At 37.7% G+C, this 26,475-nt stretch overlaps 2 protein-coding genes across 4 annotated transcripts; both read left to right on the forward strand.

Moving 5' to 3' along the window:
• The first annotated feature begins 958 nt into the window (after positions 1-958).
• nlrc3l (NLR family, CARD domain containing 3-like) lies at positions 959-10,044 on the forward strand. 3 transcript variants are annotated; one of them, XM_079885379.1, is made up of 7 exons: positions 959-1,128; positions 1,236-1,312; positions 2,539-2,646; positions 3,501-3,641; positions 3,722-4,013; positions 5,373-5,619; positions 7,525-10,044. In XM_079885379.1, exons 2-7 carry the CDS (start codon positions 1,281-1,283, stop codon positions 9,114-9,116), a joined length of 2,412 nt encoding a protein of 803 aa, XP_079741505.1. In that variant the 5' UTR covers positions 959-1,128; positions 1,236-1,280; the 3' UTR covers positions 9,117-10,044. The 3 variants fall into 3 exon arrangements, with proteins under 3 accessions (XP_079741505.1, XP_079741504.1, XP_079741506.1); XM_079885378.1 differs by having other exon boundaries at positions 966-1,128; positions 1,233-1,312; XM_079885380.1 differs by having other exon boundaries at positions 1,055-1,132.
• Positions 10,045-11,793: 1,749 nt separating this feature from the next.
• LOC307167619 (cysteine and histidine-rich domain-containing protein 1-like) lies at positions 11,794-21,686 on the forward strand. The gene is made up of 11 exons (XM_079886870.1): positions 11,794-12,056; positions 13,346-13,395; positions 14,432-14,488; positions 14,769-14,929; positions 15,038-15,141; positions 15,253-15,311; positions 16,221-16,291; positions 16,372-16,474; positions 16,565-16,684; positions 16,800-16,862; positions 21,080-21,686. Exons 1-11 carry the CDS (start codon positions 11,993-11,995, stop codon positions 21,245-21,247), a joined length of 1,020 nt encoding a protein of 339 aa, XP_079742996.1. The 5' UTR covers positions 11,794-11,992; the 3' UTR covers positions 21,248-21,686.
• The last annotated feature ends 4,789 nt before the right edge of the window (positions 21,687-26,475 follow it).

Genomic DNA, 26,475 nt, shown 5'->3' on the forward strand with positions numbered 1-26,475 from the left:
CTTTCTTTCTTTCCATGTCTGCATTAACATTTCTGTCTGTCTTTTCGTCTGTCTGTCTTTTCGTCTTTCTTTCTTTCCATGTCTGCATTAACATTTCTGTCTGTCTTTTCGTCTGTCTGTCTTTTCGTCTTTCTTTCTTTCCATGTCTGCATTAACATTTCTGTCTGTCTTTTCGTCTGTCTGTCTTTTCGTCTTTCTTTCTTTCCATGTCTGCATTAGCATTTGTCTTTCTTTTCGTCTGTCTTTCTTTTAGTCTTTCTTTCTTTCCATGTCTGCATTAACATTTGTCTTTCTTTTCGTCTGTCTGTCTTTTAGTCTTTCTTTCTTTCCATGTCTGCATTAACATTTCTGTCTGTCTTTTCGTCTGTCTGTCTTTTTGTCTGTCTTTCTTTCTTTCTTTCCATGTCTGCATTAGCATTTCTGTCTTTCTTTTCGTCTGTCTGTCTTTTCATCTGTCTCTTTTTGTCTCTTTCTTTCTTTCCATGTCTGTATTAACATATTTCTGTCTGTCTTTTCGTCTGGTCTGTCTTTTAGTCTTTCTTTCTTTCCATGTCTGCATTATGTCTGTCTATGTTTGTCTTTATGTGTCTTTTCCGCCCGTCTGTCTTTATTTTTTTATGTTTATCTTTCTGTCTTTCTGCATTTAAATGTTACATCTAAGTTATAATTAAAATGCCGCTATTTAAAAGCATGGTGTTATATATCTGTACAATGTTATGATAGGTTGATCACTGTATCACACGGCAGTAGTACTTTTTTGTAAAGCTTTATTATAATAAACATAAAACTAAAATGTGTAACTTTTTTTTATTTATTATTATTATCGTTAAATAAACCCTCTTCAAAGACTATGCAGAAATGAACTGTTCTCATCCTCAAGGTTTTCCTCTCGGTCGATGCGCACATGCGTACAGCGCGACGTCACTAAACCGAAAGTACTGACGTCACCGACAGGAAAGGCGGAAGAGACTGCTATGCGCGAGCCCGTGGAGGATTGACGGAAGACATTTCTGTCGAAGTTTCAAACTCATTTTGACAGCGAAATAATCAACAACATGACTTCAGTTTAACGCCCGATCGCTTCCTGGATGTTTCGGGTGCGTTTTTGTCGCTTCATACAGGTTTTCGGTAAGTGTCTTTGTCGCTTTATTTGAATTGTATAACTCCAAAATATGGCGAAGACTGATTTCCCTTTTCGGCTATAAAGGAGTTTCCATGTGCTGTGTTTGAAGCAGGAGCTGTGCTGTAACCGTGTGTAAGGACTTTACATAAGGGCCATCATGAGTGAATACAGTGATTCTGAAGTGGATAGGTAAGTGTGTGAAGAATGTTTGGCTTTTCTCATTCCAGTCTGGTTCAACCGGCCTGTTTTTCTTAGTTCTGCCAAATCAGGTCTAGTTCGGTTACTTGTCCCTCTAGTAGTCAGAGGGCCATTCCGTACAAAACTGTCACATCCATAACACCAACACAATGCCTTGGTATTGTGTTGGCGTTATGGATGTGACATTTTTGCGTGGAATTGCCCCAGACCGGATCTGCAGAGCGAATAATAACCTAAAATCATAAAGTAACTGATCAATTGTTGTCCTTAAAACTTGTCATACCTGTAAGTCACCCACATAAAAAGGTATGTGGACCGAAAAGTAAGTGTTTCCGGAATAGATATTTAAAAGACTACCATGCGTAATATAGCAGCTACAGTATGTTTATGCAAACTGATAACTGATAAGTGACACTATATATATATATATATATATATATATATATATATATATATATATATATATATATATATATATATATATATATATATATTAATAAATATATCTGTAAATGGGGTGTAATGGTTTAGGATTGCATCTAAATCGTCACACAACTGCAGAGATCTTTAATGTCTTAGACTCTTAGGACAGGTGAGATTAATCTGAGCTAGTATCTGTTGATCAATATGATTGTTTTATGTATTTACACTTGTTTCTGTATTTCATCATTCAAACATTTCTTTAGTGTTCTCACATTTATATCTTGACATTTTGGTGCAAATTGTGTAATTCCTTTTAAAACTGACAAGCAAACTTGTTTATTGTTGGGAATTGGAAATATGAGAAGATACTTTCTCACCTGATGTTTCTGTTCAAAGATCATCATCAGGATTGTCGCTTCATTCCCACCAGCATGTGTGTTAGTGACTGATCAAATAACAAGCCACTTAGTTGGAATTTATTTTTTTGGCTTGAAATATAATCTGCGTTTAAAGAAGCAGAGTCTTTGCAGGTTCAGACATTTAGAGGACAGTCAGGTTGGTTCACACATGAGTTGCTTTGATTCTTATGTACATTTAATTACAGAAAAGGTTCAGCCATCAGAGTGTTTTTGAGTGTTTTAATTAAGCTTTTAATTTTGGCCTCTGAATTACAGGTATCGGTTATGCATGTGCAAAAGTATGTTGTGGAGCTTTTTCCGATGACTTCTCACATGCTGTTTCAAGCTGCTGTCATTTTGTTTGCTTTAACGTTGACGTGAACATTTGTTTTTAAGGGTCATGACGGGCCGGCCGCCCAGCAGTTATGGCTCCATGCATAGCGATGATGATGATGAGGAGGATGAAGATGACTTTGAACCTCCGCTCAAACACGCAGAAACAAAGTACAGTAATATACAACTTAACATCACAAAGAATCAATTTGAGCAAAACAAAAAGCATCTTAGTCTCATTCTATGAATAATAGTAATAAAACAGTTTTAAGTGATGGAGTGAATGTTATGTTTGATTAATCATGTCAAAACTCATAGAAACTACAAGTTATTTATATCAAATAAGGTTGGATCTTGTCAACTTTTGAAGATGCTACAGGAGAACTCATGTCACTTTTTAATTTTATCATTTTAAATTGTTGGTTCATTTTTGTTTTGAGGTTAATAGGTGTGACAGGGAGATCAATTATCCTGATGTAATTAAAAATGTTCATCATTATAAATTTTCAGCATCATTTCTCCAGTCTTCAGTGTCACATGATCCTTCTTGATAAAAAGTGATGGTAAAGATTTATATTGTTAGAAAAGGTTTCCATTTTAATAAATGCTGTTGTTTTTTCAGGATTTATTGATGAATAAAAGTTAAAAAGTGTCACAGGTTCTAAAAAAACATTGATAAATCATCATATTATACTGATTTCTGAAGGATCATGTGACACTGAAGATGAGTAATGATTGATCACAGAAATTAAATTTTAAAGTATATTAAAATGGAAAACCATTATTTTAAATTGTGGTAATATTTCACAATATTACTGTTTTTACTGTATTTTATCAAATAAATGCTGGCCTTGAGCATGAAAGAGTTATTTCAAAAACTTTAAAAATGTTTCCAAACTTGAGCAGTACTGTATGTTTTAGTAAAGTTTAATTTTAGTGTACTACTAATGTTGTGGACACAAATGTGAATCATTTCATAGTCCATTTATGTATTTATATCATTTATATATATTTATGTTGTACAGGGTCAGGCTTTACCGCTCAGGATCTCCAGAGACTGCGATTACTGAACGAACACACACAAATCAGTCCAGCATATACCAAGATGGACTGTTTCTGCGACAGCAGTCCATCGTGTACAAAGAAGCCTCTCCTCCAAGACACGAGTAACTACATCCACAACACTCATGCATCTAAATGAATAGTTTACCTATGCTCAAAGGACTCACTTCATTGTCATTAACAGAGAGCCCATGGCCGTGGAGCAGTCTGAGGTGCGGAGCGACGTGAGGACAAACAGAACGCTGAATGAAGAGCTGTATGACCGAGAGATGGGCGAGACAGACCTGCAGGAACAGCCCAATGAAAGTGCTGCAATGGAGGTGCAGGAGGAGCGGAGCGAGGAGCCGGCTTATGATTTCGATGAAATTGTTGTACATTTTGATGAACCGAAGGAGCCTCCGCCGACTCCTCCGGAGGGTGCCGGTCTGCAGTTTCGACACACTCACAGCTCCCTCACCCTGCGCCACATTCTAACGGTCAGTAGCTGTTTTTGATTCTGCTGTTTTGTTTCCTCCTAATTAGGGCTGTACAATTGATCGAAATGAAACCGCACGTGATCTGGTAAAGGCTGTGATTATTTTATGTGCAGCTTGTCAGTGAAGTACGGCTCTGTGATCGGTAGTAAATGCTGCTCGATCTGAAAGCCAGAGGGCCACTCACTCACTCACTCACTCACTCACTCACTCTATCTAAATTTGTCCCACCGCAGAAGAACGATAACACACATCATTCCAGGAAATCCCTATCGCCATCATACTATCTGTAGCTGAATAAACAGAAGATTGAAACGCTTTGATTAAACATGACTAATAAACACACGATTGCCTTATTCTGTGTAAGAAGGCACATCATCTCACAGAAGGAGGAGCTCAGCTGTCGTTATGAAGTGAGTTTGGAGTAAAACCATGTTATTAAATGTTGTCTTTTGTTGGAAAGAGGTTCATAAATGCTTCTCATGTTTGGAAAGATGTTGCTTTTTCAAATGCACGTTATAAGCGACTCAAACTCAGTGCTTTCAGATGAAGCAGCGTTTACATAGCCGTACATCAATGGCAAGCTGTGCATAAAAAATAATCGCAGCCTTTGTGATTTCAAAATCGCTGTAAGCCAACTCGATTTAAGTGCGATTACATGTAAAGTGTGATTAATCCAACTCTTAAATGGTGGTCCTACGTTGTACAGCAAGAGTGGTTCAAAGACGGCTGTTGTCATGGTCTTGCAACCAAAGATAGCCTGCGATCATTTATCATGATCATCTGTGTGTGTTTGCTGCTACGACCTACGTCTACTGACTAACCATCAAAAATGCAACATGAAATGGCGTATTGATCAATCCAACATGACGCTAAAACTTATATCTACTTGCCTCAAGCTCCATTTGCAAAGTTGTCATGCCAAGTTGGATTCTTTTCCCAAGCATAGCCTAGTTCCGCTTCCTCCTCTTTTTTTTCTGGGAAATGATCCAAATACACTGGAGAGGAATTCAAAGTTCATGATTTTAGTCTTTTGTCATTAATTTAATATACAGGGACAAAACCATTCAACTTTTCAACAGTTATAACTTTCTTTTTTTCCCCCAGTTTTTATACTTTTTTGTTTTACTAACAAACTAAAATTGGCCAACGGTCTTTAAAATGAGATCAAACTTGAGTCTGCTCCAAAGCTTTACATTTTTATGACAGTTTTCTGAGGACCTCTGAGTAACTTTTTTTTTTTTTTTTTTTTTTTTTTTTTTTTTTTTTTTTTTTTTTTTTTTTTATATTGTTGCACAGGGGTTACACTTTCTTGCACTATATTCAGATAAATATTACAGATGTGTCTTTTGTCTCGTTCAGGCCATGGTGAACAGTCTTGGTCAGCTCCGTCCATCAGAGATGTCGTATTTTAAGCGTAGTCTGAGCAGTCACTGCAACTTCAAGAAGAACTACTCGATGATTGCGGATCTTACTGACGCGCTGGATGTGGCTGATAAAATGATCGAGATCTGTAAGCTGGGAGAGGCTCTCCATCTCACTGTACGAAACCTCCAGAACATCAGAAGGGACGATTTGGCCCAAACCCTGAGGAAGACCTGTAGACGAGGTACAGCAGCTTTCACACGTCACCTGATAGATGCTCAAGGAACAGTTGCCCCCAAAAAGTAAACTGTTTGATATTCAAACTTTAGAGCTTTAGGTGTATTCAAACATATTTATATTTATCATTTTATTGTATATATATATATATATATATATATATATATATATATATATATATATATATATATATATATATATATATATATATTATTATATATATATATATTATATATATATATATATATAAATAAATATATATAAAAATTTTTATATATATATTTATAAAATATTTATAAAAAAAATTATATATTTCTTTGATCAAAACAGTAAAAAAAGTAATTTAGGGCTGTCAATGTTAACACGATTAATTCAAAATCCTTAATGTATTGATTTAATGCAAATAAATTATTGAAGCACATGAAATTGCACCATTAATGTAATTTGTCACGCAGTTAGTAGGGATGCACCAATATGAATTTTGGCCAATAACTGATATATTGGCCGATAAACCTAAATCCAAATTTTTAATATAATTTAGGAGTCTGATAACAATTTTATGTAACCTTTTTGAATTGATTCCAATTATATTTAAAGCAATTCAAAATCATGGCGAACTGTGCACATCTGAAGTGTCTCTGCTGAAGGAAATAATCCATTATTTTACGTTTCCTTGCTGGATAAAGCAATCCAGCATCTCGCTAGTAAAGTTTTGATGGATGAGGATTGTCATCCAGGTAAAGATTGCGGTGTCGTACAGCAAGCACACATGAGTCCTTTATATTAATGAGCAAACTGACAGTTTGTGCATTCTCGACACTGATATAAATTAATGCACAGTCAAATTTCAGTACACATAACGTTGCTTTCACACACATTCAAGATAATCATTTGATTTGTCGTGTGTTGCTGTTTAGTAATTCTGAATCGATTCTTATACTGTAGGTATTTATGCAGTAAGTAAATAAGGTTGGTTTAGGTTTTTTCTTGTTCTGTATCACAACATGACTTATCTAACATGTAAATAAGGTCTTTGCTGTTGCACTGTACACCTGCTTAAATTTTTTTTCTGTAATGTTTTTATTTTTTTTTATTTTCATGTGTGCATACATTTCTGAATTATATGGATTCCCCAAGTGTCCTTTTTTGGAAAACACTGAAATTTATCTTGAAAAAACCTTGCAGAGAATACAGTTTTGTGAGAATCTTTCTTTAATCTGGTGTACTTTGCTAAATGAATGTTAATTGTGAATTTTTATTTTATTTTTTTAAATTGTAATCTATTGACAGCCCTAATTGTTAAGTATTAGTTTAAAGTACTTGTTTTCTGTTAATATATTTTATTCCTGTGATCAAAGCTGAATATTCAACATAATTACTCCAGTCTTCAGTGTCACATGATCCTTTTAGAAATCATTCTAATAAGCTGATTTGCTGCTCGAGAAACATTTCCATCATCAGTGTTAAACAGTTTCCACAGAAATCTGAAGCAGCGGAAACTGAATTTTTTTTTTTCCAGGATTGATCAAAGTTCAAAAGAGCAGCATTTATTTGAAATAAAAATATTTTAACATAATAAATGTATTTACTGTCACTTCTGATCAGTTTAATGCATCCTTGCTGAATAACAGTATTAGTTTCTTTAGGAAAAAAAAAATCATACTGACCCAAAAAGTTTGATTGGTAGTGTAAATTTATTTATTTTTACTTCTGACTCACGATATTGATTAAACATATACAGAAAAGAGTAATCAGTACAGTAAGTTCTAGTTAATTCACAATAAATTATCACTTTTGAGTGAACTGTTCCTTTCATTTTTGAATAATGGCTAATTAGTTCAGTGTAGAATGTGTTATAAAATAAACCTTGCACGTTAAAAAGCGTAATAAATTCTGTTTTGTTTCTTCGCAGCCTTGTTACAGTATGATCTGAGAATAGCCCACGACAGGCGCTATTACTCTCTTTACGAGGGTCGATGTCGTCCAGGTCAGCAGCGCTACATCAGTGACGTCTACGTCGAACCCGTAACCGTCATCAGGGGCAGAAGGGACCCCGTCAACCCTGAGAACGAAGTCCGAGGGATCCCGTTTACAGTCGAGGAGACGGCAATCAGGGCCGCCGACATCTTCCGCCCCCTTCCTCCCGAGCACAAACCAATACGTACGGTCATGATGACGGGAATCCCTGCCTGCGGTCTAACGGTGGCCGCGAGTAAGTTCATCGTGGATTGGATGGAGGACAAAAACAATCAGGATTTTCAATTAGTGTTCCCAATTCCGGCGAAGGAGTTGCACGTTGCGAAAGGTGGAGACCTGAGCTTCCTAGAGACGCTCTCACGCTACTTCGCCGAAGCCGAGGAAATCAGATTCATCGAGAAGGAAGATTGCTTGTGTCTCTTCATTATTGATGCGTTAGAAGTTTGCCGTCATCGACTGGACTTCGAAAACAACAAAACTATAACGAGCGCCAGGGAGAAAGCGCCACTTGATGCCCTTCTCACGAGCTTAATCAAAGGCACATTGCTTCCTAACGCTTGTGTTTGGATCACCAGCCACGTCTCCGCTGCACACAGAATCCCTCCTAATTTAATCGACAGGTTTGTAGAGTTGAGAGGATTCACGGATCAAAACAAAGAAGAGTACTTTACCAAGAGAACCACCGACCCAGCCGACCTCGGTAGGAAGGTTTATAACCAAATGAAACGCTCCAAAGCTCTTGAAATCATCTGCCATCTTCCTCTCTTCAGCTGGATGGTGGCGTTTATCTTCGAACGGGCGTTTCGAGATCCCGACTACGGCAAACAACCACCTGGCATCACGGCGTTTTATTCGCAGTACGTCGTCGTCCAAATGAACCGCTCGTTCGAGAAGTATCGCGGCTGTAACGTGGAGGCGCAAAAGTGGAAGGATGAAGATAAGGCGTTTATAGAGCTGATGGGGAAGATGGCGTATCGGATGATTCAAGATGGACGAGACGAGTTTACCGTGGCTGATTTGAGAAATGTTAACCTGACCTATGAAGATTTGCGCACTCGTGATGAGTTAACCACCGAAGTCAGGCGGGCGAGCGAAGACGTAGAGACGTGGGTCTTCAAGTTCGTGCACGTTACCATACAGGAGTACATGGCTGCCATGTACGTGTACGTGGCGTTTAGGAAACACGCGAAGAACGTGTTTGTATCGAGCCAAAAGTCTTGGTTACAGGGTACAACAGGCAAGGATCGCCCCGTGATAGAGATGTACCGTCCCGCCATCGACCGCATGTTGGCTTCTCAGAACGGACATCTGGACATGTTTCTCCGCTTTTTGATCGGATTGGTGACTCCAGGAACTGAGGATAACCTCCGTGGATACGTGCTCGGTCACTATCATCCCAAAGCCAAAGGCACGGAGGACTTGGTCAAATACATCAACAAAAAGATGAAGGAAAACATCCACCCCGACAGGCGAAGAAACCTGGAGTTGTGCATGGTGGAACTGGAGGAAGGCAAAGTGGAAAGATGAGTGGAAATAGTAGAAGATGGATTAATCTCTCAAGCGGGACTGTGGAACACTAAACTAAAAGCAGCGTCCCATGGAAATCAATCTGGTCTAAGGGATAGTTCACCCAAACATGTGTACAGATTTAAGTCACTGCTGCTTTCATTGAACGGGATGACAGTGATAAAACACTCCATTTTTTGTTTCTGAGGTAAAGCATGGGATTGAATGACAGTGTGTGTAATTTGCGAATACGGGTGATTTAAAGGCACACTATGTACGATTTTTGGATCAGAATATCCCAAAACCACTAGAACAATGTTATATATTTTGCTGATCTGTGCACTTGCATTATCCCAAATGTTTCTAAGAATGTTTAAATCCAGTGAAATAAGCAGTTTTAACCGTGTGTCGCCTATCAATGGCATCATACCCGCTTTACCCTCGATTTCTGGTTTTAGTTTGTAGAAACCATGGGAACACCAAAGGCGCTTTAATATATTGTGTTTTATTAGACAGGTGAGCAACTGTTTGGATGCATTCATCGACAGAGAACTAATTGTTATACAGCTCAACACAGGCAGTCTTTTTGTTTAAATCTTGTTTTCTTGATTTACCGCGAGTACCATCTTTACCATGTTTAATATCGATCTAGCTCACTGCAGTGTGTAACAAGTGTCTCGTATAGTAGCCGCCGAGTGAACGCACAGAGTAGCATAACAACTTTCAACACACTCAAATGTATCTAATATGATAAAACAGTGCTGCGTTATCCCACATACGCATGACCAGAAGAAGCGGAGGCGTCTGTTGGATAATAAAAGCTCCACTGCTCTCGAGCCGCTCGTCTCTCATTAGCAGTCGCTCCAACGCAAATAAATCTTCAATACATTACCGGTCATCCGTGAATATGATTTCGGCCCGAGTCCCGTCGTATTCTCCACTGGCTGTAGAGGTGAAGACAACAACTCCCATGAATCCACGAAATCAAGGCGTCATCAAGCCACGCCTTTGTTTTGATTAAACGACCTCTAGTGGTGAAAACTTACATAGTGTGCCTTTAATCCTGTATTTGTTGGGTGAGCTGTTCCTTCTATTTGGTGCTGAGCAGAGAACATTAGTTTGCTTGTTTGTGTCAGTATGAGAACAGATAATAATAGCACTAATGTCATTAAAGTGCACAAGGGGCTGAAGAACTGGACGTGCAGTTTATCAACAACGGCTGGTTTGCAGAGTCACCAGCACCCAACGCAAACTCTAGTAAACGCATTATTCAGTGATCTGGCTGTGTGTAACATGCAGAACTAGAATTTATTATCCTGACTAGACAGTGTTCTGATGCTTGTTTTTATTCATGTTGTTTTTCAGGTTTGTAATCACCAAATATTAATGGATTTTGTTTATGCTTCAGATTTACTCTTTAGTAAGAAATCATGTAGTTACTGATCCAGAATATGTTCAAATAGTCCAGTTTGCTTGGATACACTGACATCTGAATGAATCTGAGCAACAATATTATTTAATTTGCCACTTTTCTTTTTTTTCCCTCTTTTTTTTTTTTTTTTTTTTTAAGGGTAGTGTGACTGAAAATCTGGGTTGGAAAGCCATGGTTTGTTGATTTACGTTGATTTTTGTGCCTTTATTACCATTGTGTCATTGAGTAACGTATAATAAAATGTCTCTTGGAATGGTGGAGTAGTGGTATTTCTTACCATGTCAAATATTTCTAAATATTTAAAGTCAATATCTAATGTAAAGGTTATACAGCAATAGCCATCTGTATGTGTGTATATAAAATATAACATAACAATGTAACTGTTTTTTGAGGGGGGAAATATATATGCATGTATTTTTTTTTAATTCCCCAAAAGTTAAAAATGCACAGAAGCTATGTCTCTTTTAATATTTTTATCACCAAATTCTATTTTTCTCATGATTTTTTTTTTTAAATAAAACTTTACCTGCTTATCACATTTAAGTAAGCATATTAGCATATTTGTAGTGATAAGGTGCATTAAATTACATATTAGTGATGTATTCCTAATATATATACACACAATTATTGTTGGTGCTTGGATTAAAAGGGGAACCTGAACCACATCTAGAGACCGTTTTCCCGAGCTTTGCCGATGTTGCACGAGTCGCTGCCATGTGCTGGTTCGGGTGTATCGCGGAAAATTCTAGAGGTAATAATTGTTTCTCGTTGGACATAAAATTATTTTCCTCCAGGGGGCGTTTGGCGGCCCAGAAACACGAATCCTCCATCCAAACATTAAAATCTCAAGACATTAATTTCCTTTATTAGAGACACCTGTACACTAGAAAGCTTAAAAGTTTAAATGTATTGATTTCCAAGAATTGGTATCTTTGATAGAAATGTAAATCCGTCACAGCACTTTTTTTTTAGAAAATTAATTTTATAAAACAACTTCTATAGTAATCGTGATCGACTGTGATTTGCTCATCCTGACGAGCGCTGAGAAAAGTAGCAGCTGCCACGTGACAACACCAATATCAGCAGGACAATAATTTACATTAAATGATGACAACGAGAAACCCTAAAAGCCATTAAATTAAAAATACACAGCGAATCGTCATAATATAAAAATAAAATTAATAGACCCACCACATTTATCACATGTAAATTAATTCTGACCGCCGTTCTATAGAAATATGGGTACCGGTATACCCACTTATTTCCGTTTCTGCAGTCGAGTGTCAGAAAAGTTCGCGAATTTTCCCGAACGCGTCGCGAGTTTCCGGCAGAGGAAAAATCCAGCGCGAGGCACAATATACACGCGCGCTCCAGACATCTAAACCGAACATTCAGTGCAATAAAAGACTAAAAAAACTGTTATTACGAGTTGTGAATACTTCATCTGTATCGTGAACCGTCCGCAATGTCTGTGCTGTGTTATAATAAAGGCTGCGGGCAGCGATTTGATCCAGAAATCAATCCGGAGGGTGAGTGTTTGTTACACTAATAGTTACAAAGTTTATTCACAATCTAAAGTGTTACTTATTTTTTGTGTACCGCGCTGTCTATTATTAGCATGCATGGCTCTGGTTTCTGTAAGAAACACAACGGAGTCAGAAATATGCAGTGTTGTTAATTGAAATATAAGGCTTGCTTTGTAGAATATAATGCATGTAAGTGTGTTAGTGAACTGGACAGCACTGCATACTACTAGAGCTCAATGAATTATGTAACTTACTGTCCTTATCAAGGGCTCTTACATTATAATAAAACATCACCAAACATTATTTAATGTATAAAAGATCAAAGGAAAATGCCACATAACTTCATATATTTGCCATATTTTTTCCTGAAACATTACATATTTGAAGCATAAACTTACAAATCATTTTAAATTTAATATTTTATTTGAATTATCTATTTATTATTATTATATAATAATTATACATATATTAAACTGATATTTGTGATCACATGCAACACTGACACTGCTTGACAAACATGCATATAATGTTAGTTAATATTATTTTAAGTGTTACCCAAGTTTGTCTAATTATAGCTTACTTGCTTTTTTCCTGAACTTTCCTGAAAAAAAAAAAAAAATGGTAAAAAACAAATCCTTGAAACATTGTTTTACATTTATTTTGCTCCCTCATTCAGGTTCAGCTACTCTGATTCAAGAAAAATGTATTTAAGAAAAAAAAAAAAAAAAATTAATTTAATAAAAACAGTAATGTAAAAAAAATAATTAATAATACACTACTGCCACTACTAATGATCTAATGATTCACAAATGTTAAAATAAGTGATTGGATAATAATGTTACACGTGATTTTAAGTGTAAAATAATTTCAATCATGACAACTCTTGAATAGTTTTAGCATGTTATTGAATATGGTAATGTTAATGTATTTGGTCTTGGCAGATTAGATCTGCTACACTGCTGTTGGTTATTACTGTTACAGAGCAAGTATGGACTCGCTACTGCTAATAGATACACAGATCATGTAAGATATGCGGCTGCTGCATAAATAATATACATAAATCCTGTAGCAGATCTAGGCAGGTGGAGCTGGGGAGGTGGAGAGGAACTTCAGCTTACAGCAAACAAACTACCAGACTTTTTAAATGTTGAGCAAGCGATCTCATTGGCTACAGGATCAGCAGAAGCCAATCAGCTTTTGCCATGCAGTAATGACTGCTTGAAGATTGCATGTAAAAGACCATCAGCCTGCACCCCTCTAGACTAGAGTTTCATGACTGATATGTTTTGCAGATGCGTGTACGTACCATCCTGGAGTTCCTGTGTTTCATGATGCTCTGAAGGTGAGTGTCTGAAGATCGTGGATATATGAAGTATTTATTCTTTTCATTCTAGGCCGTGTTTACACCTGGAATTAAGATGCGTTTTGGTCAATCGGATCACAAGTAGACGAGGGAGACACATTCCCGTTTACACCTGGTGTTTTAATAAGTCACTTTTGTCCACTTTAAACCACTTCTGTCCTGATTTCTTCGAGGGGAGGGTTTATTCAGATCTTTCGATCTAATTGACAGAATAAGCTCATGCAATTTACATATGAAGCAAGACCGGAGACGACGGAAAAACACACAGAACATACTGTAATTTCTGCTCTGACAGACACGAGATCAGCCGAACGCTGTGAGAGTGTGTTAGATATCAGGAATGGTGAGAGAACATTGTGCTTGAGTTTTTCATCGTCAAAACAATCTTGGGTCTTCAGATGACAAAGTTTAAATCCTGTCTGCTAAATCTCTTCCCATAATGTTTAAGCATTAGATCAGTAGACGGAGATCCGACCGAATGTGTTTTCCACTACCTCTGGAAGTCTCACTGCGCCCAAGTTGCAGTGCTTCGCCTGTGCTTCACCCCAATATAGTCCGAAGTCAATATCTGTCTAGGAAATCGCCTAGTCTTAATCTGCATTGCTATTTGTACTTGTTGTGAATACGCAGGCCACAAGAAGTAAATCTTTTTTTTTTTTTTTTTTTATCACTTTTACTCATGACATGCTAGCTGGCAACAAAGGATTCCATTCACTATGCTAAGCTAAGCTAGCGGTGGCGCTTCCAAAATAAAACAATGCATGCACTGAGACAAAAATGCGTTTGCCCACCTATCTAAATGTAGGAAAGACGGCGAATAAGCCCTATTTCAAAAAATGGTGGAGTGTTCCTTTAAGTGCACGTAGCTTTTATTTTGTACTGTTTATTGGTACTTATTGGTGTCAGTCTTCTGAGAAATGTTTTTGTATTGTTCTGGGAGCAATAATGCATGTTTTTCCCTTTAAAAGACATTCCAACGAACCCTCTTTCTTTCTTTATCTCTTGCTTTCTTCAGGGTTGGTCGTGTTGTAAGAGACGGACAACAGACTTCTCGGATTTTCTTAGTATTGCGGTAAGTGTCTCATTCTCAGATCTCAGCAGAACATTTTACACGCAAATAAATGTGTTTTTGTGTTCGATGGTGTCTAAACACAGCGTGCTTCTTCAGAAGAAAAGAGAGAGAACAACTGTTTTCTGTTTTGCATTGGTGTGCTCAAATTCTCACTCTCAGCTGCTAACCGATATCAGAACCATGTAAAATTCCTTTATCTCTTCGATATCCATGAATTCTGTCACTGAGATAAAGCAAATGCATGCAAATGTCTCCTGTTTTATGGCTCGTTCTCTGTCAGGGCTGCACTAAAGGTCCTCATAACAGCGAGAAGCCGCTTGAACCCGTGAAACCAGACGTGAAGGTCTCAGGAGAGAAGAAAGAGCTGGAGGATCTGAAGCCCAGGTTTAATGAGTATATCATCCAGGCCCCCAAACCACTGGAGTCCATCCAGAGACCCAGGTAACTCTTCCTCCTCTTCATCATCGTCTTCATCATCGCTATAATGGCTGCTAAAGCTGCTTTGAAAGGATCTGTATTGTATAAAGCGCTTTATAAATGTTGTTTCAGTGCTGAGGAGCCACTGGTGGAGCTGCAGAGGAAAGTCTCCCCGTCTCTGAACCAGACGCTCGAGAAACTCAGACTCGCAGACGCCGCTCAGCTCCAAGAGAAAGGTGATGTTACATCATTATAAACTTGCAGGAGGTTCTAGATTCATTCTCGATTTATTTAGTTACTTGACCATCTCATGCAAAACCTGACATGTGCATCTTTCTGACCTCCAGAAGAGGAAGGAAGTGAGGTCAAAATTGGGACGGCGTGTAAAAATGGAGGCTGCTCGAAGGTTAGAAGAACATTTCTGCTGTATGTTATTGTAACTTTACAGTTAGTTAAAGAGGACCTATTATGATTTTTCCATGTTCATCTTTCTTTAGTGTGTAATGTTGCTGTTTGAGCATGTTTGAGTCCCTCCAGCAGGAGTTATTCTCTATATCAGTGTCTCTGTTTCTGAACTCACTGAAACGCCTCCATTGTAGTCTTGAGTTTCTTCCAGGAATGAACACGTCACAATATTCCTCATTATAATAATTTGTACGCAGAATAAAGGGGCGGAGCCTGGTTGAGTTAGTTAGTAGTGTGTTGAAACTGGTGGTTATGGTAAGGGGCGGGACATTTCCCAAACACATTTGAAGCACTTGACCAATCACAACACACTGATCCAGCCGACCAATCAGAGCACAGTGTGCTTTTCAGAAGGAGGGGCTTCATAGAGACAGGAACTAAACAGAGCTTTACTGACAGACTGGGAAGAGAGGAGCTGCAACTATGGAGAATATGGGGAAATAATGTGTTTTTTGAACATGAAAGCATGAAAACCTATTCTTGTAGAGCCCAAAATTAAGACATCATATGGCCTCTTAAACATCATTAAATGCATCATAACATTGAGTTGTTCATTTGTCACAGTATTTTATTTTAATCTTTGTTAAAAAATACAACTGTTCAATGTCAGTTAATGTCAGCTCAGGAACATTACATAATATTAACTGATACAATTTTAGATTTTATCTATTTGATCTATCAGCATATTTATAAATGAAAATTAATAAATGGTTTAGAAGTATTTTTCATTGTTAGTTCACGTTTACTAATATACTTAATGTTAACAGATGGAACCTTTCTGTATGCAGTAGTGTTAACCTATTTTTTAAGGGAAATATGTGTGCTAATATTATGCCATTATGATTATCAGACATACAACGGACCAAAGACTGATGCAGAAACGTGTTCATATCATCCCGGAGTGCCCATCTTCCACGAGGGGTGAGGAGAATTTATAACTGATGCTGAAAGCGACTATTTCACCTTTTTAGACGGTATTTTATGCACATGCATGGTTTCAGGATGAAGTACTGGAGCTGCTGTAAGAGGAAGACGTCTGATTTTAACTCATTCCTGTCTCAGGAGGGCTGTAATAAAGGATCACACCAGTGGAGGAAAGACACGGTGAGCCGAGCAATGGCTTCATGTCCATCAGGTCAATATCACATGATATACTATGATTCTCAAACACGCGTGTGTTTTCTGTCTCTGCAGGGTAACAAAGTGGCTCCATGTCGATTTGATTGGCACCAGACAGGAAGTCATGTGACCATGTCTATCTATGCAAAGAACTCGAATCCTGAGCTTTGTTCTGTGGAAGCGAACAGCATCTCGGTGAGGGACTTCGACTGTTTAAAGTGATATATGTGTTTTTGCCATTGTCCAGTGTGGTGATGTTATTTATTAATGGTCTGTACTTTTGTTGTCTGATGAATGATTTTTTCGGCAGCTGAAAATGCGTCTGATCTTTGATGGAGAAAAAGAGTTTGAGCTGAAGATGAGCCTGTGGGGGGTGAGTTTCAGTGACCAGCCATTATCTGTCCTTAAAACACATTTAGTGTCATTGAGATAACATTATTGATTTATTCATATTTTGAACTAGCTTTTTATTTTTTATATTTAGAATTTTAGTTCATTTTGTTGTATTTTTAATTTTTTTTCATATTTTTTTTTTTTTGTTTACTTTTTATTTCAGTTTTAGTTTGATATTTTAGTACTTCAAATTAAACTAAAATGTTGCCTTGGCAAATGGCTGAAATACAATAAGTTAAAAAATATTTGTAATGTTTATATTACAATATTACATTTGATTTCAGTTGATGTTTTTTTTTTTCAGTTTTAGTTAACTATAATAACAATTTGATAAACTTGTTTTTTTACACTTGTATTGAAAAGTTTGAATTTGTTATGATCTTAAAAAACTTTTATTCTAAAATATTCCTTAAGTACATAAAATTACTTTGTGGACAACAGTGTTGTTGAAATAAAGCTGAAATAAAATATAATATAAAAATTAGATGAAGTGCTGAAATTACTAAAGCTGAATTTTTTTTTTTAAAGTTTAAAATAAATAAAAATGACAAAAAGCACAGCAAAAATACTAAAAGTGAAATTAAAATGAAAGCTGATTATTTATTTTTTTACCTAATTCAAAACAATGAATACTATAATAATAATAATAATAATAATAATAAGTTTTATTTATATGGCGCCTTTCCATAGCTCAAGGTCGCTTTACATTGTACATTACAATATATTTAATGTACATTACAATACATATTGCGTAGTGTAAGAGGTAGCGAATTCCATAATTGAAGAGCATTAACACTAAATGACCTTCCACCTACAGTAGACAACCGGAAACGAGGGATAGACAATAAACCAAGTTCAGCTGATCTAAGGGACCGGGCAGGGTGGTAAGGGTAGAGTAGGTCAGACAGATATTTGGGAGCAAGACCATTTAAAGGGATAGTTCACTTTGAAATTAAATTTTGGTATGTTTTAGTTTACCTCAAGGGCATCCAAGATGTAGGTGTCTTTGTTTCCGCAGTAGTTTCAATTTTGATATTTTTAGGTCAAACCGTTCTTGTCTGTCAGTCATATAATGCAGGTCTATGGTCACCACCTCAAAGAGCATGCACAGAGAAGTCCAAATTAAACAATTCCCCATCGTAAGTACACATTGATGGCCTAAGACATGAAACGAGCGGTTTGTGTGAGAAAACGAACAGTTATATCATTTTTACCTCTTGTACACAACCAACAAGTGATCTGAGGGCGTGCACGCTTCCTGGTGTGTGACGTGTGCGTGCGTTCTGGCTTAGTCTGCGCAAGCGCCGGAAAGCGCCGTAAGTGATCTCTCGTGCGTGTACGTCACTCATTTACACAGAACAGAGATTGTAGGTAAGACGGCTAATAGAAATGGTACTAAGAACTATAATACTGTTCGTTTTCTCACACAAACCGCTCGTTTCGTGTCTTAGGCCATCAATGTGTACTTACGATGGGGAATTGTTTAATTTGGACTCTGTGCATGCTCTTTGAGGTGGTGACCATAGACCTGCATTATATGACTGACAGACAAGAACGGTTTGACCTAAAAATATCAAAATTGAAACTACTGCGGAAACAAAGACACCTACATCTTGGATGCCCTTGAGGTAAGCTAAAACATACCAAAATTTAATTTCAAAGTGAACTATCCGTTTAATGCTTTGGACGTTAGAAGCAATACCTTAAAGTGGATACGTGATGCCACAGGTAGCCAGTGAAGGTCATGAAGCAGAGGAGTAATGTGAGTAGAACGCCTAGTGGAGGTGAGAACTTTGCTGCAGAGTTTTGAACATAGTAATCTTGCAATAAGTTTTTTGGGAAGACCAAGAAATAATGCATTGCAATAGTCCAGCCGTGATGTGATTAATGCATGAATTAAGGTTTCAGCATCAGCTAAAGTGAGAGAAGATCGTAGACGAGCAATATTACAAAGATGGAAAAAAGAGTTTTTAACAAGAGAAGAAATATGAGAGACAAAAGATAGAGTTGGATTGAATAAGACACCAAGGTTACGAATCGATGACGAAGGCTTAACATGAGTTCCATCAATATCAAAGGACTAGTCCATCCTTTTGACTGAGGCAGTAGAGCCGATCACTGATATCTCAGTTTTCTTATCATTTAATTTGAGGAAATTCAGGGACATCCAATGAGATATATATATATATATATATATATATATATATATATATATATATAAATAATAGTATTTAAATAGTAAACAACACTGGTAGACAAATATAAATTGTGTATATATATTTGAAATGAATGACTTATAATATATATTACATTTAACTATGTAATTCTCATACTTCCATTTATTTATGTCACGATCCACACTCAAGGAGACGAGGGAAGATAATAATAATGCAGTATTTATTAGGGAAAATCCGTACTCACAACTAGTCCAGGCAAGGGTCAAAACCCAAATAAGGCAATCCAAAACACAAAACAATAAACAGGCAAAACCAGACCTCAGAAGTGGTGTGACAATAACAAGGACTCCATAACAAACACTAAACATGCAGGGTATTTATACACACAGAAACTAACAATCATGATGGGGAACAGCTGGGTGCAATGAACAGTGATGAGTGCAGACAAGGATTGTGGGGAATGCAGTTCCTAATGAAATGACACCGTGGGGGAAGAGGACCTCTAGTGGACACCAGGGAACATAAACCAACACTGTGACATACCCCCACCCCCTCTCTACGGAGCGGCTACCAGATGCTCCAAGACGTAAAAGCAAACAAAACAAGAGTCCAGGCGGGGGGTGGAATGGTGGAGGATCAGGGGGCGGGATGGGGGGCCAGGTCCATGGAGGGGAACAGGAACAGGGGGGGGGGACAGCTTAGCCGGCAGCCAGGGCAAAACAGGCGGAGATCTCCCCTTGGGCACCCAGGGCGAAGATGACAATCCATCTGGTGGCCAGGGCGGAGACTTTTCCTCGGGCGGCCAGGGCGGAGACGACCCTTCGGGAGGCCAGGGAGGAGACGACCCTTCGGGAGGCCAGGGAGGAGACGACCCTTCGGGAGGCCATGGCACAGGAACAGGAGCGGACACCGGCTTAGGAACAGGAACGGACACCGGCTCAGGAAGAGGAATCGGCTCAGGAACAGAAACAGGACCAGACCCCGGCTCAGGACCAGACCCCGGCTCAGGAACAGGCACCGGCTCAGGAACAGACACCGGCGCAGGAACAGACACCGGCTCGGCAGCGGCCATCTTGTCCGGAGACACAGGCTCGGCGGCGGCCATCTTGTCCGGAGACACAGGCTCAGCGGCGGCCATCTTGTCCGGAGACACAGGCTCGGCGGCGGCCATCTTGTCCGGAGACACTGGATCGGCAGACGTGACGTGAACAGTCTCTGGATCGGCAGACGTTACGTGAACAGTCTCTGGATCGGCAGACGTGTCAGGTCGCTGGGGAGGCGCCGGCAGGGCGAGCTGCTCGAGGACGACCTCCGGGTCTTTGGGGAGGCTGGAGGTCTTCCTCCTCCTCCGCCGTTTCTGATGGCGATGTGCAGGCTCTGGGCTGGACGGAAACCGCGGCGGATGGAGCTCTGGGCTGGACATCACCAGCCCAGGGTCGAAGAGGGGCCAGAGTGGAGAATGGTGTCAGGATTCCTCTCGACCACCTCCTCCGACAGCAATAAACAATAAACAGGCAAAACCAGACCTCAGAGGTGGTGTGACAATAACAAGGACTCCATAACAAACACTAAACAGGCAGGGTATTTATACACACAGAAACTAACAATCATGATGGGGAACAGCTGGGTGCAATGAACAGTGATGAGTGCAGACAAGGATTGTGGGGAATGCAGTTCCTAATGAAATGACACCATGGGGGAAGCGGACCTCTAGTGGACACCAGGGAACATAAACCAACACTGTGACAATTTATGCCATATTTGATTGGATTACATTAGTACTAAAAAGTGTGAAAAAGAGACTTAACACTTTTAATTCAATGATTTATAGTGTGAATTTCATCCATTAGATGACGTTCCAGCACAAATAAGGGGAAAAGCACAATACCTGTTGTGTTTATTAGACATGATCCATTGAATGGTTTTGTCCCTGTATATTAATGACAAAATAAGAATTCAAAGGTCATGATTTTGCAGTGTATTTGGGTCTTTTGTTGATATATGATTGTGTGTTTGACAGGTGATTGACATCAGTAAGAGTGTTGTTAACATGATGGCCTCTAAAGTGGAGGTGGTCATGAAGAAGGCGGAGCCTATAACCTGGGCGCGGCTGGACACGCCCCCTCCAAAGCCTCAACCGACCAATGAGAAAAAAGAGGATCAAGGCCAAGAGAAAATGATCGCTTGACTCCCGCCGACTCGCTCGGGCTCTCAGACAGCAGTGATCAACTAAACCTGCATCCTCACCCGCTGTAAAATCTGGCAAATCTGTGAGATTATTGATTTACTTTATTGGAGTTCATAATAATCTGATAATATAGATTGTGTAGGATGAGCGCAGCCGCAGACTGTTCTTGCTTTACACTCTTATCAGTTTAGATGTGAATGAAAATGAAGCTGTGAGGGACAGAAGTACATTTACACAATATTTATATTAATATTATAATAATATGAAATCTTTATCAAAATATAGTAAATATCAAACTAATGCATACAGATACCTAACTAACTATCATTAACTGTTGGAGCTGCTGCAATTTCAGTTATTTTTATATCACATCACAACTGTCAACTAGTAATAACACATTTTTCTAGTTGGTTTTATTAATCAGTTTAATATGACATCAATGCAGCATCACTTTTTTGTATTTTCCCCCCTGCACATTTTTTCCACTTAATTTGTGGAAATACTAATTTTATTGGGTGAACAATTTGTTTAATATCTCTCACAGCCTTGTTTTCATTGGTGTCTGATTCAATATGGCATCTTAAGTCTTTCTAAAATGATTTCACTGAATTATAAATATTCAATATGGCAATAAAACAGATGTTGTCCAGTAATTCTAGCTTTCTGTAGAGGTGAGAGTAAGATGAGTCCAATTAATGCACATCAAAATATCAAACAAAATGTTTAAAAACAGTGTCTTGTCATTTTGGTTATTTCCTCTGTTATGTTAGTGCTGTCAACATTTATACAAGAAAATATACGTGTTGCCTTTTTGTTGTTTTATCATTCCATGTTGTTTTGATGATTTACAGCCTTAATTTTCATTTGCTCCTAAACAACAGTCTTAGCTGAGCTTAAGTTTAACAGTCTCAGTTCAGCTTGGATTAGGTTTACTTTTGTCGTGGATTGGGAACTTTTGTTCATGTCGTGTCATGAATGAAACAGCTTCACACACTTACTCTGGTTTGAGTAATCTGCAGTAAATCACTGAAAACTAGAATTAAATATAAGTGTGTTTATGTGAATCTGATGGATCTATTGTTTATTACATTTGTGTTACTGTAAACATTAAATTATTGTACTGTACTCTCAAATTTGTCTTTCTGTCTGATCATTCAGTCTAACTTAAGGAGATTTTGCTTGCCAAATGCTCAAATAGCATGCGTTCGCTAGAGATTTTATTTTTGTAAAACATAGTGGGAACTTTATTAGGGAGAATTTCCCTGGAATTTTTTATAAAACCATTCCATCACATCAATGTTTTATTAACTATTTGTACATTCATTCTACATTGACTGTCAGTTTTTACACTGCGTTCAAACCAGACGCGATGCCGCAACACGCAAAAAAATTACATACGTTATGTTAAAAAAATGTTACATACGTTTTTTTTCTAACCATCTATTTCTTTGAAGTCCCGACTGGAACATCAACTTACAAAATATGACAATGAAAATCTCAGGTATTGTTTATGTGCTTTACTTAATTTACTTAATGTAAAAAGCGTCTAATGAGTGTGTGAATATCTGGGTGACCAGACACACTGAGAGCGACAATGGGTAATAATTCACCTCAGATCCTGAAAATAAAACAAACAAGAACGCTGAAACTGTCAACTCGGTGTGATCAAATAAGTCTATTAAATGACAAACATTGTTTCAGTCACTCGATATGTATCTTTAGTAACGTTAAAGTAGTGTTATATGAATTTAAGTATTTGTAACCAGGGGCGGCTGGCGCTAAAATATATTTTGCTTTCCATTCTGACTTTTTAACAACTGGGCACAGATCCAGCATGAGGGATTTGAAGCACCTGTCTGAGAAAGTAACGAAACAGTCAGTAGCAGTTTTAACATTAAGTGACATGGCATCTGACGCACAGAAGCCAATGGCCCTGTCCCAAATGGCGCACTTCATGAGGACTTTAGGTCTCGTGGACTTAAATTGCGCGTGCTGAGTCTATGAGTTCGTAGGCCGTACCATTCAGCATTTTAACGCTCTGAAGTGTGCTCAGCAGAACATTAGTTTTTTCTACTTATTAGAAATGAGGTATTTATAGGCCTCTGTAGTCAAATAATGTGACATAACTCCAAAATGCTGCAGTAAAATGTGTACTTTATTTTACTGCTTTTTTTGTGCAAATAATTATGTTGTAAACCTCTACATAAAAATTCTCTAGATGTGGCCTATAAAGAAAGAAAGAAAAAAAAACATTAGTCAAATACAAAACTTGCTAAGACAACGTGAGTGTAAATTAAAAGGATAACAGAGTAAAGTACCAAAACTCTCGAAATATGGCATCTTATTATATCGTCACTCACAGATAGATAGATAGATAGATAGATAGATAGATAGATAGATAGATAGATAGCCTAGATCTGGGCAAATCAAGCGCTCTGAAAGCGCGATCTCTCTTTGCTGTTACTGAAATTACCATATTCACAGTAATAGGCGCACACATTTTTTCTTTTTTCTTTTTTCTTTTTTTTTTTTTTTTTTTTGCGGCTGGCTTGTATGGAGCTAAAAGAGTCTCAATAAAGATAAATGCACAAACTGCATTCACATATGCACACACAGGATACACAAATGCACACACATGATTCATAAATACACACACAGGATACACAAATGCGCACAAAATTCACAAATGCACACACAGAATTTAAAAAGCACAGAAGATTCACAAATGCATACAAAATTCATAAATGTACACAAAATTCATAAATACACACACAATTCAGAAATGAAAACAAAATTTACAAATGCACACAAGATTCACAAATGCTCAGGACAAGATTCAGAAATGTATTTCTGATGCACACACAAATAAATCTTGATTTACAAACTGCTTGCGGTCTGTGAACTTCACTGCATTTGTGTGTGAATTTTGAGACTCCCCTGACTTGGCTCGACACACAAATGCCTTTTTTTAAACTGTGACCAATCAGATACCTCCCTTGTTTTAGCCAATCACAAGAACGCACCCCACGTGGGGGATTGTTTACTTGTAAGCCAATCACATGAAGTGCGGGCGCGGGCGCTAGAGCGAGGTGGGTGGAGTTCTGCCAGTTGGTTGAGACCTCAAAATGGTAGGCGGTGGGCCGGACCTCGAAATTACGAATTTAATACTTACCTCTCAGCTGTGTACGTTTTTTTTTTGCTGAGGCCATGTAATAAAATCGTATAAGTAGGCTACTGCAGACATTGTTTCCAACTTTGTTGTTTGCACATTTGACGCAAAATGTCCTTACAAACTCTTACTTTTTTAAACCGGCAAGTAAGCAGGAGTAATCATAACGTTAGAAAACCTCCCGTTTCCTTGACAACCAATGTAAATAATGAACACAGATTCTACGGCGGAGGCAAAGTAATCTTTGTCAGTGACCAGGAAGCTGCGTTCTTGAAATTTTAATTTTGCTTTAATCATTAAAAATGTAATTTTAGTAATGTAGTTCAGTAATACTGAGGTAAAAATTAGGTGTTTTATCCGTTTAGCCTCAAATGTAAAAAGCCCTGTAACTCCCTTTTCCCAGACAAGTTGGGCAAAGTCTGTTCAATGTAGCCTACACACAAATTATTTTTATTAATGAAATGGACTGTTGCCTATGGCTTGCTCAGTTGGGGATATTTAATTTAATTAATCAATCAACAATACTATTGATCAGCATTACCAAACGTGGACGTTTTCCACTAGAAACAAACATTGATGTATTATTTTAATTTAATACTGTGAAGCTGCTTTGATACAATCTCTATTGTGAAAAGCGCTATATAAATAAACTTGACTTGACTGTAACGGCACATCCATATGTCATATTTTCCTAATGTCTGGTACTGTTAAACATGTTTTCACGTGAATGAATAATGATATGCAAGTGATGCATACATGACATACCCAAAAAAAAAAAAAAAAGGTTGCTGCTCAGAAGTCATTCTGAATAGACACATAACCAACATATATTTAGAAATCCAACCCTTGAGAGTTTACATTTCAAGTCTCAAAATTAATATTGAGATATATACGCTCAAACACAAACAAAAACAACAAATATTAAGAATATATTTATTAAATGTATAAAAAGTTTATGTGAATTTAGGATTGCAACTTATAACCACAACTAAAACATGGGGATTTTTTAAAGACAATCATCCCGCACATTCTATAATAAAATCAGCTAATCGAATATTTGAAAATCGTGCCTTATCCCTAATTAATATAGTATTATTGTGTAAGTGGATGACATGACAAGTAGCAAAGGCAGTGTAAGTGGGGTCAAATGTTCATAGCAAATTTAAAAATAAAACAATGTAGCAGCATCATAGTGTAAACTACCAGTGTATTTGTGCAAGAGTCAATCAGCTGCCCTTAGGTTATTGGAGGGTGGGGGTGGAAGGAAGAGGCTCTCTATGATTCCCCTATAGAAAGTTAAGAGGATGGATTTTTGGGAGATGAGCCTTCCTCAACTGTGGGAGGAAGTGCAGAGGTTTTTGGAATTTCTTGGCCAGGTTCTGTTGGTGGTGTCGATAGATCAAGATGGGTCATCTGTGATGTGGATACTAAGCAACTCTGTGATCTTGACCTGCTCCATCATGGTACTGTTGATGTGATGATTGTCAACGATCACCTCTGTAGTCATTTGGGTGTGGAGAGATATGATGTTGTCCTGTCCGTGTCTGTGTTAGATAAACAACTGAATTATATTCAGATAAATAAACACAGAAAGCGCACATTACTAGATAATTTTCAATCACATTTTTCATCTTGACATTTGTATTAAGACTACTGCAGTTCTGACCACAAATAATTTTGTTAAATAGCTCAAAAACAGCCATCTTTAACTAAAATATTTTTCCACCATATTCCATCTTATACCTGTTCTGTTGTGTAGGTGAAGCCCAACCACTGACAGATGTAAGCAACCATGCACAGAATTGTGTCATTGTATAAACTGTGACAATCAACCATAATTGGCTTAAATAACTCCATGACTACCACTATAAAGTTGATTTGAAATCATTCTTTATTTTGATTTGCACTCTTTTTAGCTGATAATTAGTCTACACTCTTAGAAGGAATGTGTAGAAAAATTACACAAATTATGTGTAACACTCTAATTTACACATTTTGTGTCAATATTAACTAAAACTGTGTATAAAAAAATAATCTATTTTACACATATCCATGTGTA

This window comes from Squalius cephalus (genome assembly GCF_949319135.1).
Source record: "Squalius cephalus genome assembly, chromosome: 11".
NCBI lineage: Eukaryota > Metazoa > Chordata > Actinopteri > Cypriniformes > Leuciscidae > Squalius > Squalius cephalus.

What these genes read in the sequence shown, in the direction of transcription:
- nlrc3l (XM_079885379.1), top strand. Translation starts at nt 1,281, where the DNA reads ATGAGTGAATACAGTGATTCTGAAGTGGATAG. An exon ending in CCCTGCGCCACATTCTAACG is followed by an intron (nt 4,014 to 5,372) that starts GTCAGTAGCTGT and finishes TGTCTCGTTCAG; the next exon opens with GCCATGGTGAACAGTCTTGG. An exon ending in GAGGAAGACCTGTAGACGAG is followed by an intron (nt 5,620 to 7,524) that starts GTACAGCAGCTT and finishes GTTTCTTCGCAG; the next exon opens with CCTTGTTACAGTATGATCTG.
- LOC307167619 (XM_079886870.1), top strand. Translation starts at nt 11,993, where the DNA reads ATGTCTGTGCTGTGTTATAATAAAGGCTGCGGGCAGCGATTTGATCCA. An exon ending in GAGTCCATCCAGAGACCCAG is followed by an intron (nt 14,930 to 15,037) that starts GTAACTCTTCCT and finishes ATGTTGTTTCAG; the next exon opens with TGCTGAGGAGCCACTGGTGG. An exon ending in ACCAGTGGAGGAAAGACACG is followed by an intron (nt 16,475 to 16,564) that starts GTGAGCCGAGCA and finishes CTGTCTCTGCAG; the next exon opens with GGTAACAAAGTGGCTCCATG.